Here is a 14,399-nt window from a genome sequence, read left to right as displayed (position 1 = left end):
TCTGAATTAATTTCTTTATGTATTGACTGATTTGATCTCCTTGCTGTCCAAGGGACTCTCAAATTATAGGGGACTTGGGTTCAAATCTTGCCTTGGATGCTTACTAACTTTGTGACCTTAAACAATTCGCTTTACCTCTGTGGGCCTGGTAAGCTATGGTTCATGGGGTCATAAAGAGTTGAACATGAGTAGATGAAGGAACAACCTCTTGACTCCACTCTTTGTACCGTACCATGAAGCTTTATATTTTTAAGATGACAGCTTCAATAACTACATTCTCAATTATAGACAGAATCTAGGAAGAACTAACCAACTTCTAGGGAGCATGCTTTATAGATTAAATTCTATTAAATATGTGGTGTAGCAGAAAGTTCACTAAGAGTAATATCAGAAGAATGGGGTTCAAATCACCTGTTTGCCTTGGTTTCCTCATCTCTAAAATGAGCTGGAGAAGGAATTGGCAATCCATTCCAGTATCTTTGCCAAAAAAAAAAACAAAACCCCAGGGGCAGCTAGGTGGCGCAGTGGATAGAGCACTGGCCCTGGAGTCAGGAGTACCTGAGTTCAAATCCGGCCTCAGACACTTAACACTTACTAGCTGTGTGACCCTGGGCAAGTCACTTAACCCCAATTGCCTCACTAAAAACAAAACAAAACAAAACAAAAAAACCCCAAATGGGGTCATGAACAGTTGGATATAACTGAAAACGAGTGAACAACAAGAACTGACAAATATTATATAGAATCACAGAAGGTATTTTAGATATTATCTAGTCTGGCCTTTTGGTTTATACATGATGGACCTTAAGTGACTTGCCCAAGGTAGAAATGATGTCAGTGCTAGGACACAGGTTTCCTCTGGGTGCCACTCCAAGATTCTCCAAATTAGGAGATCATAATAGCCCTGGCTCTGTATCAATTACTTCACTTTCTGGACGTCAGTTTCTTCAAACTGAGGGAGTCTGCAGATAAGACGAACTCTAGCCCTTTTCAAACCTGCTTAGTCTGAGTCTATGAATGAAAATATTTAAAAGGGAAAGAGTATATAAATAAACATATTTTCAAAAAGGGAGATAATAACTACTAATGCACTTTTTTTTTTGGTGAGGCAGTTGGGGTTAAGTGACTTGCCCAGGGACACACAGCTAGTAAGTGTCAAATGTCTGAGGTCAGATTTGCACTCAGGTACTCCTGACTCCAGGGCTGGTGCTCTATCCACTGTACTAATACACTTTTACTTCACTAGCACTGACATTTCTATCTTAAGAATGGCATTTTAATTTGTCTTCATTAGCCTTATCTGCAGAAGGGTTTGAGTTCTATGATCTGAAATCCCTAAAATTCAAGAGTTGCTGATGGAAACAGTCCTTGTATCAGAAATTATTTCCCTGAAAGTGGGTAAGAGGACTAAGGAACAGTATTAAATATTTGATGGGGAGACTCTTTTCACTGGCCTGAAAAAGTAATGATCAAAGGTTAACAGTAATGCACTCAATTGTCCTCAATGATCTCAAAGAATTCATGCCCTAATTAGATGCTTTATTTACAACTCCAGAATAACTTGGGTGCCAGGGTAAAACAGAGCCTGACAGATTGGATATTTACATAGGAATAGGTTAATTTAAAACAATACTAAAGATACTATTTAAAAAGTAAAGTGGGATGTGCTGTCTCTGGATCTTCCTTTGTTTGTTGATTAAAAAGTGCACAGTTTCTGTGCTCAGTGCACAGAAACAAGAAAAACCTGCTACCCAGTCTGTGTGGTTGTGATAAATGATTAACACAACACCTGCTGAGAAATCATCTCTGCTGTCTTAATGTATAGCTAAATCTAAGCTGTTAAATTGGCAGCAGGGATGCATATTTCTGTTACCGTATATTCTAAAAACAAAATTTAAGGGGGAGGGGTACATTATAAAATCTAGAAAAACCTGCAATCTGTTCATCCTATATGCATTTAGAGGGACATGTCATCTTTGATGTTATTGTGAATAACCCCAAAAAACAAATGACTTAGACAAATAAGTTGGCCAATCACTTCAGCCACAAAACGTTGGTCTGTGCCAATCACTCCCTTCAGTGAACAAACATTTACTGAATACCTTCTATGTGGATGGCCCAATGCTAAGAACCACGGAGGATTCTTTGGACTCATGACTTATCAGCAGGATGGTAGGGCTATCTAATGCAGTATAAGACTGAAGTAATAGAATATTTTGTTTCCACCTTCTTTTTTAGCCTTTCTTCTTTTGATAATGGAAGGAGAATTTCCATTTAGAAGAAAAGATAATGAAGGAGAATGGCACATGTTACATATGTATGTAACACTGTGTCTGAGGGTCCATTGCTCTCCTCTGACATTACTCTTCAGGATGTAATTTATACTTCAAATTGTACATGGTTACTTCTGAGAAACAGCAATCAAGACTGATTTGGGGGGGTGCAATGAGGGTTAAGTGACTTGCCTAGAGTCATACAACTAGTAAATGACAAGTGTCTGAGGCAGGATTTGAACTCGGGTTCTCCTGAATCCAGGGCCGTTGCTTTATCCACTGTGTCACCTATCTGCTCCCTGAGACTGATTCTTAATCTTTTAACACCAACATACCATTCAGAAAAGTTGCTTTAGAATGAAGACTGGATTAGATCCAAGAATAGCATTAACTTACATTTAAATTCTATTTAGGATTTTTCTGCTACTTACTCTTTTCCAGTTGACTCCTGTCACTCTGGAAAACCAAACTGTTAGTCTTCTCTCTTTCTCATATTTGTACCGCAGCCCTTCAAAATCCCCATCTTTTCTCATCTATCTGAATCTTCTCTCCATTTTTCTGGGTACAGCCTGAGTCCTACCTTTCCTGTGAAGCACTCACTTGAACCCTTTCATCTTTAGTTTTTTTCTGAGTTCACTAAACCTTTAGGCTTCACTCATTTGGCTCCTGATATTTACTGTCTTGTGGAGTTGGTTAGTTACCTTTTTATTGTATTTATGACTTTTTTTTCTTGATTAGATTGCAAGCTCCCTGAAGACAGGACCCAGGTCTAATTCATCTTTGAATGCCCTCAAATACCTAGCACAAGGCCTTGTAAATGGTAAGTAGTAAGTACATGGTAAATACTTATTAATTAGTTGATACAGAGTATGATTGTATGGAAAAGATAACTGACATCAATCAAGGAGACAAATCTTTCCTGGAGGTGTTTGTCACTGTCATAGAAAATGTCCCCTAAACAAGAGGATTTCATACTGATAATGAGGCTCTTCAACTACTGCTATTCATAGATAGCATTGTACTCTTAACTTTTTTTTTTTTGCAGGGCAATGAGGGTTAAGTGACTTACCCAAGGCCACAGAGCTAGGAAGTGTCAGGTGTCTGAAGCAGAATTAGAATTCAGGTCCTCCTGAATCCACAGCCGGTGCTTTATCCACTGTGCCACCTAGCTGCCCCTCTAGCATTGTAGTCTTGATTACCACCAACCCTCCTCAGTGAAACCCAGCCCAATGTCCCATTCTGGGAATTATGTTACAGTGGAAAGAGGGCTGTATTTGGATTGGGAAGACCCAAGCCTGGTACACATCACTGATGTGATGCTGGACAAATCACTTCTTTCTAGGTGCTACTGTTTCTCATCTGTAAAATGGAATTAGATAAAGATTCTTAGCCTGTTTTGGTATTATGGATTCCCCTTGGGCAGTGTAGTATAAAGTCTACGAACACCTTTTCAGAATGATGTTTTTAAATGCAATAGCTAAAACATAAAGAATTACAAAGGAAACTAATTATACTGAAATACAGTTTTGTTTTGTTTTTTAATGAGTCCATACATGCTGGGCAAAGATCTCCATCCCAGACCAGATAATCTCTGAGGTCCCTCCAAACTCTAAAATCCCACGAACATTGGAGAAATCAAGAAGAGAAAAATACATAATGTCCAAATCGTGCAAGGAGCTGGAGAGTGAGACCAATTTGCTGAGCCATCAACATGTTTATCTTGAACAAGCTCTCTGGATGGATCATGAGATGGTCCCCAAAGTGAATAGAAGGAGCATATGGAGCTAACTGCAAGTGGGAAACCACTTTAGTCTGGCACCTGCTTTTCAAGTTATACAGAATTGTGTGGAGCATGCAAATTAAAACTCCTCTGAGGTATCACCTCATACCTCTCCTATTGGCTAATATGACAGCAAAGGAAAATGATAAATATTGGAGAGGTGGGAAAATGGGGACACTAATGCACTGTTGGTGGAGCTGTGAACTGATCCAGTCATTCTGGAGAGCAATTTGGAACCATGCCCAAATGGCTGCAAAACTGTGTATACCCTTTGACCCAGCAATGCCCCTAACTAGGTCTGGGTCTATATCCTAAAGAGATCATAAAAAAGGGAAAAGGACCCACATGTACAAAAATATTTATAGCTGCTCTTTTTGTGGTGGCAAAGAATTGGAAATTAAGGGGATACCCATCAATTGGGAGAATGGCTAAACAAGTTGTGGTATATGAATGTAATGGAATACTATTGTGCTGTAAGAAACAATGAGCAGATGGATTTCAGAAAAACCTGGAAAGACTTATCTGAATTGATGCTGAGTGAAATGAGCAGAACCAAGAGAACATTGTACAACAACATTGTATGATGATCAACTGTGAAAGACTTAACTCTTCTCAGCTCTATCCACTGTGTCACCTAGCTGCCTAATAGGTCACATATTGACTTAGAAAATCACCAATTGATGTCCTCTATGTTGTATTGTAGGACAGCTAGGTGGTGAAGTAGATAGAGTGCCTGGCCTGAAGTCAGGAAAACTCATCTTCCTGGGTTCAAATCTGACCATAGACACTGACTAGCTGTGCAAGTCACTTAACCTGGGCAAGTCACTTAACCCTGTTTGCCTCAGTTTCTTCATCTGTAAAATGAGCTGGAGAAGGAAATGGAAAACCACTCCATTATCTTTGTCAAGTAAACCCCAAATGGGGTCATGAAGTGTCAGACACGATTAAAATAAATGAATTACAATCTGTATTATATTTATATTAATTTCCCCCCAATTTTTCAATTATATTTTAATCTGGCTCAGGAGTTTGACATCTCTGGTGTAGAGCACTGAAGGGTTAAGTGACTTGGGGTTACAAAGCCAGTGTGTCAGCTCCTTATATCAGTAAAAGCACAAATCCATATCCCTAACCTACCTTTGGCAGGTTGTCTTTCTTGGTCTCCCAACCCCCATTGCTTATAAATGCCCTTACATATATACCAAACAGCAATGAAAGCTAAGTGCTGTATTAAAGAACACTGACCTACTTGGGAGAACCTGCTATTTTATTTAATAAATGAAGTTTTGCAACATAAGAAAACAGGGCATCATAAGAAGTTAAAAGGAACCTAGAGGGGGCAGCTAGGTGGTGCAGTGGATAAAGCACCGGCCCTGGATTCAGGAGGTCCTGAGTTCAAATATGACCGTAGACACTTGACACTTACTAGCTGTGTGACTCTGGGCAAGTCACTTAACCTTCATTGCCCCGCAAAAATAAAATAAAATAAAATAAAAGGAACCCAGAGAAGCTGGGAAATTCCTAATATTGAGCGAATGTGGGAAATTGGTATTTCAAGGCTGAGGAGTAGGCAAGTACAAATGCATCACTTTTACTTGCCTCTCCTTCCTCCCTCTACTTCTGGGGGAGTCCCTTCCATGCAAAGCTTGGACACAATTTCACAGACTCTGCACCCTTGGCCTCCCTTACTCTCTTGTTTATTGGCTTCATGATATGGAGCTTCATTTGTAGCTACTGGTAACAGTTCTTTTTTTTTTTTTTTGGTGGGACCATGGGGGTTAAGTGACTTGCCCAGGGTCACACAGCTAGTAAGCGTCAAGTGTCTGAGGTCGGATTTGAATTCAGGTCCTCCTGAATCCAGGGCCGGTACTTTATCCACTGTGCCACCTAGCTGCCCTCTTGGTAACAGTTCTGAGAAGGGGACGAAGAACAATGCCAGGGCTGTAAGAGAAGGTGTAAATTCCATGGGGAGGAGGACTCCTGGGATCCCTGCCTCACCACAACTCCCCAGTAGTCTTCTCTTGCCTTGGGAATGCAGGGGAAAAGAAAGCACAGCTATTGGGGTTTGCAGGGAGACCCTTATCTTAAGGAGACCACCAAAACTGCTGGGAAAATCCAGGCAGGAAGGATGTCTCCCCTGTCAACTCTTAGCACTAGTTAGAAGGGGCATCAAATGCGGGTCCTCTCAACAAGGGTCTTGGCAAGTGGAGAAGCTGCTGTTCCTGGGGCTGCTGCAGGGAGACTTATGAGTCGTGTCTCTGGTACTAAGAGTACAATAATAGACCACACTCAGGTTTTATAGAGGCCAGACTTGGAGGTGGGGAAAGTGTGGCTTATATATTTGGATGAATATATTAGTTAGTTGATAGAGGGCCCGAATCTCCAGATGGTCACAATGACTCACATTGACTTGGCAGTTTATGTTTAATATACACTTTTCTCAACATAACCTTATGAGGTAGACACACCAAGTATTATTTACCTCCATTTTACTAGAGGAAAAAAATGTGTTAGTGAGGAGAACTAACAAATAACAGATAAGTGCCAATGAATGTGAGCCGGGGGTATGGAACACAGATTTCACTAAATAAGTGGAATTCTGCCAGGGAACTGAATTAAACAAATCTAGCATTTGTCTGCTCAAGAGATTTCTTGTTATTTACAAATCTGTTTTTGTGTGTGACATTTTTCATTAATTTCACAGTTGAGGTCATAACTTTTTGTTCAAGTTTTTAGAAATAAGAAATTTTTATTCCTAAACAAACATTTGCCAGAGTCCCGATGATAGCATCTCTGTTCAGTAATACTTCTCTGAATAACAAGTGCTCACATTTATAGATTGCCTTAAATCTTGCTAAATATTTTACATATCTTTTCATGAAATCTATGAGGTAAATATTATTATCACCTCTTTTTTACAGATGAAGAAATTGAGGGCAAGTTACTTGACTAGGGTTACACGGCAAGCATCTGAGGTAGGATTTGAACCCAAATCTTTCAAATTCCAAGGTCAGAATGTTATGTCCTATGACATGGAGGTCAGTTACTAACCCAATGTTATTAAAACCTCACCCTACTTCTTGCTTGGTGAATGAGTTAGATGTGACATCAGTGAAATACACCTAGAATGAAACAATAATGTTAGGACAAATTATAAAACTTTCCAAAGGCTTGCTCTTAAGCCTCAAAGACTCTAAGTGTCAATGAATATTTCAACTATCTGAAAGGTTGTCTTATGGAAGAAGAATTATACTCACTTTGCTTAGTGTTAGGGATGGAACTAGCATTTGATGGGAAGTTATAGGGGAGGCTGACTTCAGCTGAATATTACTTCTATCCTTCTGATTGGAAGGTGGAGTAAAAAACTCCTCCCAAAGCCTCACTTTGAAGAGGGCCCAGAAGCCAGCCAATTCTTCATTTCCTAGGAGACTGCTTCATTTCAACTCTACCATCATCATGCTCTGCACCTAATACCTTTCCCACCCCCCTCTTCAGCTTCTTTTTGTGTCTTCCCCCATTAAAAGGTAAAATTCCTGAGGTCAGAGACTGTCTTTCTTTTTCTTATTTGTATTCTGAGTGCTAAGCACAGCACCATAGCACATGGTAGGTACTTGCTATTTACTGTAGTGTATTGCTATAATATGAGGGAAAACTTTAACATTTAGAACTGCCTAAAAAGGGAATAGTTTATCTTTTGAAGTAGTGTGTTGTCTATCACTGGAGGAGTTTAAGTGGAAGCTACTTTACAGAAATGTTATAGAAAATATTTATACATTGGGCAGAGTTGGATTAGATGGCTTCTCTTCCATCTCTGAAATTCTACAATGCTACAGTGTCCTGGGGCGTGAGAGCAGCTCAAGAACCAGTTTTTAAGATCAATATGCTCTTTTAGACACAGCCACTGTGGCATTTTTTTTGGCTTGATTTGGTATATTTGCTATAAGGGTTTGACTTTTCTTTCTTCCTCCCTCTTTTCTTTCACTTTCCTTCCTTTCCTTTCTCCTTATTTATTTTTCTATTCGGGAGGGGAAGTTGGGGCTAGAGATAGAACTGTCAAAAAAGGAAAAAGAAAGAAAAGAGGGCCATTGAAGAATTTTAATAAAAACACCGATGAGAAGGAAGGCCGAAAGAACCCCAGACGAGCTGGGTCTCCTTGAAAGTTTAGGCTGAATTTATTATATGCTTAAAAGGGAACTGTATGTAATAGATTTATGGTTTCACATTCATCTCTCTTTTCCTCTCTACTTTGCATATGGAAACACTCATTTTATTGGGTGTTTGCATTCAGAAAAAAATAAATGAAATTTTAAAAATAGAATGCAAATGTATATATATATATATAAATTTCTGGAGATAACCTGACCCTCTTGATTCTCTTTTCTCTTGTACCTCGCTTCCTCTGCCCATCACAACAAAAGGAATGTCATTCTTGCTGCATCAGCCATTTGTACCTAACAGCAACTTTGTTAGGATGTGAATAGCAAAGAACAAATTTGGTAATGTTCTTAGAAGAATTCAATTAATGTGAATCTTCTGGGACCACATTCTTTATTACTTTACTATAAACTCTAATTCTGTTCTAGCGAATTTCTGTAGGGAATATTGCTGAGGCAGTGTACAAGGAAAGCTGCCATCTCCCAGGTCTCAGCATGGGACCTAATGCATATTAGAAGAGCTACTTCAGAACTGGAAAAACACCTCCTTTCTTTGGTTCAACCAATGAGAATTTATCGAGCACTTATTATGTGTGGTGTGTTGGGAAGAACCCAAAGGTACAGAAGCCAGTCTCTGCCAACAAGGAGCTTAAAATTAGTTGGGTGAGATAAGACACAAGCTCAGGGAAAAACAAACAAACAAACCTGCTACATAAGATAGTATTGGATGAGAACATAATTGAGGATGGAAAACAAAGCATTTGAGTTCTCTAGTGGGAGAGGTTACTGGGATGTTCAGAGGAGGCTTCCCAGAAGAGGTAATTAATAAGAACTAGTACAAAGGTTACCAAAGAGAAAGGAGATGGAGACTTGCACACTTCAAGGAGCTAATATGTCACTGGCATTCGCACTAGCACTTTCTTTGTTGATTGAGATTCTTTGATTTAGTAAAAGGCTTTTATGTGTTGCCCAGTCTTTTGGTAACAGAACTCTCCAAACTTGGCTAGGCTGGTTCAAGAATTATAGTGCACTGGGGCAGCTAGGTGGCGCAGTGGATAGAGCACCGACCCTGGATTCAAGAGTACCAGAGTTCAAATCTGGCCTCAGACACTTGACACTTACTAGCTGTGTGACCCTGGACAAGTCACTTAATGCCAATTGCCTCACCAAAAAAAAAAAAAAAAATTATAGCACACTGTCTGGACCATCTAGTTTGTTAGGACTTGGTAAAGTTTATCTTAAAGTGGTACAGCTTTTCAAAACAGGGGTCACCTCTATTTCACAATGAAACACCAGAAGGGGACAATAGCAGAAGGATTGGTTAATGTGAGTCATCGTTTCCAGGCTTTTGCCACAATGAATCCCTGGATGCCTGTGGCCTCAGCTTCCAAGACCCCAGTAGTGTACTTCCCCCGATAATCAGGCAGTAGACATATAGTTAGAAAACGCTCCCTCTCATAAATCTGGGATCTCACACTAATATACATAGCATTTGTGAGAAAAGTGGCCATCAATTTAAATAACAACAGGGGTGATGTACACATATAGGAAATGTATATGGCCAATGTGACTCAAAATTTTGGTATTAAAGGAACTGGAAGGCCCTTATCTCTTTGTGGAGTTGTGATGCAGCTCTCTGGGTGGGTTCTGGAAGTCTGCTATTCCCTCTCAATTTCAGGGCTAGCTCTCTGAAGTCCATTGCCAATTCTCTTTTCTACTGTAAGAGGTCCGACTATTAGAAGTTGTTGCCTACATTTAGTGATGGACTTCCCCATTGTATTCAGTTCTGATTGGTGTATGTGTCTTTGCTCCCCATTGGATGTTGTTTCTCCTATTGTTTGAGTAGTTGTTTAGAAGCAACATAATAGCCAGTGGGGGTGGGGAATAAGAGAGAAATTTTTTCTCTCCCCTTGACGGGGAGGGAGAGGTGTGGAGGCCTTCCTTACAGGTAGCATCTGACCTATGGTATCTTTTTTTTTTTTTTTGGTGAAGCAATTGGGGTTAAGTGACTTGCCCAGGGTCACACAACCAGTACGTGTCAAGTGTCAGGTCGGATTTGAACTCAGGTCCTTTCTGAATCCAGGACCAGTGCTTTATCCACTGTGCCACCTAGCAGCCCCTCTACAGTATCTTTTAAAGGTGATCAGGAAGTATGCCCACCTTTTCCTAGACAAAGAGGATCTAGTAGTGCTTGAATTCAATCCTAAAGTGTGAATATCTACTCACACCCTTTCATACCCTGATCAGATCCACGCTTACAATGTTTTATTTTATGCATTTAAAAACATTATTCTGAGGGGTAGAGTCCATAGATTTCACTAGACAGCTAAAGGGATCAAACTAGGTGGTTCAGTGGGTAGAGTGCAGGGCCCAGAGTTAGGAAGAGTCCCTATAGGGACATCTAGGTGTCACAGTGGATAGAGTGCTCAGTCTAAAGTCAGGAGGACTAATCTTCTTGAGCTCAAATCTGGCCTCAGACACTCCCTAGCTGTGTGACCCTGGCAAGTCACATCACCTTGTTTGCCTCAGTTTCCTCATTTGTAAAATGAGAAGGAAATAGCAAACCACTCTGGTATCTTTGCCAAGAAAATCCCAAATGGGGATGCAAAGAGTCAGAGACAACTGAAAAACGATTTAACAACAAGCCAAAGGGATCCATGACACACAAAAAGGTTAAGAACTCTTGTAAGAACTAATGTATGAAGCTGGCATTTAGTGGTGGTTTGGGGCCTAGCTGGGGAGGGTTGTGGTGGTGGTGGTGGTGGTGCATATATAGCGCAAGAAGAGTGAGTCCTCATAAAGCTGGGTTGGGAATTCTGGTAGAACTAGAGCCTCAAGCTAGTCTCTGTACACAAAGGGTAAACCATGAAGTGATATGTGTGCATATGCAACATGGACACTTCTTGGTCTAAAGGGATGTGATCCCATGTCCCCTGGGCACAACCTCCCCCTCCCCCCATATACAGACTGAGGACAGTGACAGCCCCAGGCTCTGGGTTACTGGCCAGTTCTGTCCTGGTATCTCCCGAAGGGAGCATTGTCCATACTGGAATGGGAAGCACCTCTGGGTGGAAAGGCTGGGGGCTAGGAGCAGAGGGGGGCAGGAAGGGTGAGGCTTGAGTGACCAGGATGGGAGCTGGTGTTCCCACAGTGTTTATCAAGTGACAAAAGCCTTGGCGGTATGTTATTCTTTCTGTGACCATATGGAAAACTTGCTGAGAACAAAACTAAACTACTAGTTTTAAGTTGTCTGGAGCTTTACCTTGCTTTAATAAAATTCTATTGATAAAAATCCAGATTTATAGAATTAATACACAGAGGAAGGTAATATCTCATAAAAAGGATTGAGACAAATGAAATATACTGGTGAATTTAACTAGTTGTTTTGAAATGATTAATTTTAAGAGTATATGTATATGGGAGAACATAAAGCATGTGTGTGGGGTATTAGTTGGGGTAGCTAGGTGGTATAGTGAATAGAATGCTGGGTCTGGAATCATGAAGTCCTGAGTTCAAATCTGCCCTCAAAGGTTTGCTAGCTATATGGCCCCAAGCAAGTCACTCAAACTCTGTTTGCCTCAGTTTTCTCATCTGTAAAATGGGGGTGATAGATAATAATAGCATTAATGTCCCTGAATTGTTGTGAGAATCAAATGAGATAATATTTGTAAAGAGCTTAGCACAGTGGCCTGATGTAGTAAGCACTATAAAGATGTTAGGTGTTTTTATTGTTATTGTTGGTATTATTATTATTACTTGTACTAGTATAAGAAAGGTGTTTTTTTGGGGGGAAAGACTTGTGATTTCATTATTTAAAGGAAACTCCCAATCAGGAAATTTACGATGAAGATCAGCACCTGATCTGAAACTTGGAGCCCAGGCCCCATCCCCTATGTCAGGCTGTAGCAGTCTGGAGATGGTTCAAATCCTGTCTCCGCTACTCATTAGCTGTGTGATTCTGAGTAAGTAATTTAATCTCTTTATCTCAGTTTCCTCATCTGTAGAATGTAGTTGATATCCCCTAAGGTCCTTTCTACCTCTAAATCTATGATTCTATCAGCTTCTTTGACTGGTAATAATTGGAAGGAATGACTTCATTTCATGAAATAAAATCTGTTCATTTGTTTTCTAATTTATTTATTTATTTTTCCGTGAGGCATTTGGGCTTAAGTGACTTGCCCAGGGTCACACAGCTAGTAAGTGAGGCCGGATTTGAACTCAGGTCCTCCTGAATCCAGGGCCAGTGCTCTATCCACTGTGCCACCTAGCTGCCCCTCATTTATTTTCTTAAAAAGAAAAACAGGACAGGTAGTAATGAGGACAATTTGACAGATCATTTTTTCTTGTTCCTCATCTATGATAAATATAGTACATTTTTGTAATCCTCTTTAAGAGATTTTCTTAGATGTAAAAGGGTTTGTTTTGGTGACTCAGGCTAGGGATTTCATTTACATTGGAGACGTCTCCCAATGGAGGACAGCATATGCTTTATAATTTAGGGATGGTCTTAGAGAGTTACCTAGGGCACTGTTAGTATGCTCATATGACATAATTCAGGTCTTGCTGACTTGGAGGTCACTTCTTTAAATTCAACATGCCCTGATAACTCTCCCAAAGGGGTTAAATAAAAAGAAATCTTCCCCTTGTTGAGGACTGGCTATGGGGGATGATGATTAAGTAGGTGTATGAACATGTCCAGTAACTGTTAACATCTCAGATTAGACCACTGAATAATTATGTCTACCTAAAAGTAAAAATGGGGCAGCTAGGTGGCACAGTGGATAGAATGCTGGGCCTGAAGTCAGGAAGACTCATCTTCCTCAGTTCAAATCTGGCCTCAGACACAGCTGTGTGACCCTGGGAAAGTCACTTCACCCTGTTTGCCTCAGTTTCCTCATCTGTAAAATGAGCTGGAGAAAGAAATGGCAAATCACTCCAGTATCTTTGCAAGAAAACCCCAAATAGGGTCACGAAGAGCTGGACATGATTGAAAATGACCAAACGACAAAAACAAAATTAAAACTGGGCTGTCGCAGTTGGTAGTGGGTACCATTTCCCTGAAGGTCTTCATTCAAAGGCTAGATGGGCCACCGGTCAGCTGTGCTACTGTATGGATGTGGTGAATACCAAGGCCTTGAAATTCTAAGAGTCACATTGCAAACCCCAAAGCAGGATTATGTATCTTAGAAGTTAATAAGGTTATCAGAACTCAAGGATGAAGTTAATTCTTCTTTGAACTTACATTTGCTTTTCCAGGGGGACAGTAGGATCCACTCTTTCTCCCAATATCCCACAGAACTCTGGGCTTCCATGTTTGATGGGTTTGAAGCCTCCGCCGGGGGCTCGGAGCTGTCGACGCCTGTCTCTGGAAGGGGAGGGGGAAGACTGCCTTTTCTCATTACCATTGAACTGAGCTGTAAGAGATAAAGATGAAAGTTTTCAGAGACCTTAAAAATCTGTGATAACATTTCTTTAAAAGTGTAAATATCTGAAGATGTATTCAATTTGTTAGAAGGCTTCCTTCACATGAGAAGAATAATATTTACCTCTTCCAAACTAGTATTTAATGCTTTAAGTGAAGAAAAATTTTCTCAGTAAGGTGTCCCACTGAGGTAATTTTTCCAGCAGAGAAAATTGTGAGGCTAAAAATATATTTGGCTTTTTAGAACTTGATAATCCAGATGCCTTGAGATCATGCATGAGGCAGCTGATGGTGTTGCTTGTTTAAAATATTTAATGTGAGTAGAACTGGGATGAGAAGCTATCGAGATGATTCAGTTACTATTTGTTCCTCACTTTATTATGACTGGTGGGTATTCAGATTGGGTAGATACATTTTGTCCTTCTTCACTCAATTCTAAAAAAGTAAAATATACTTTTTGCAAATTGGCATGGATGGGGTTTACACCTGAGATTAGATAAGAATAGCCTCATAGTGCTCATTTGCTCTCTGATATAAAAATGTAATAATCCATGTGCTAGTAGTCATAAGTATGGAATGAGTCATGTATTGAGATCTTAGGCATGGTTCAGGATACAAGAATAATACAGTATTAAAACCTTACCAACCAGCCATACGTGTCACATCAGAACTGTTTTGAATTTAGGAAAGAACAACCCAGTGCTCTACTGTTACACGACATCCAGCCTGCTGTTGAGTGGCCATGGCTGGACACGACTAAATGGCTAAAC

The 14,399-nt window shown here is 40.2% G+C and overlaps 1 protein-coding gene across 1 annotated transcript in view; it reads right to left on the bottom strand.

The window, feature by feature from the left end:
- SHB (SH2 domain containing adaptor protein B) overlaps positions 1–14,399 on the bottom strand; it is a 383,908-nt gene that overhangs the window by 105,220 nt on the left and 264,289 nt on the right. Inside the window, exon 4 of the mRNA XM_044005533.1 lies at positions 13,450–13,621. Coding sequence (XP_043861468.1) covers positions 13,450–13,621 — 172 coding nt within the window. The remainder of the gene's footprint in view (positions 1–13,449; positions 13,622–14,399) is intronic.

Source organism: Dromiciops gliroides, chromosome 1, assembly GCF_019393635.1.
Source record: "Dromiciops gliroides isolate mDroGli1 chromosome 1, mDroGli1.pri, whole genome shotgun sequence".
In the NCBI taxonomy this organism is placed as follows: Eukaryota; Metazoa; Chordata; class Mammalia; order Microbiotheria; family Microbiotheriidae; genus Dromiciops; species Dromiciops gliroides.
Note: the sequence above shows the minus strand (reverse complement) of the source record. Positions and strands in the feature narration are given on the sequence as shown.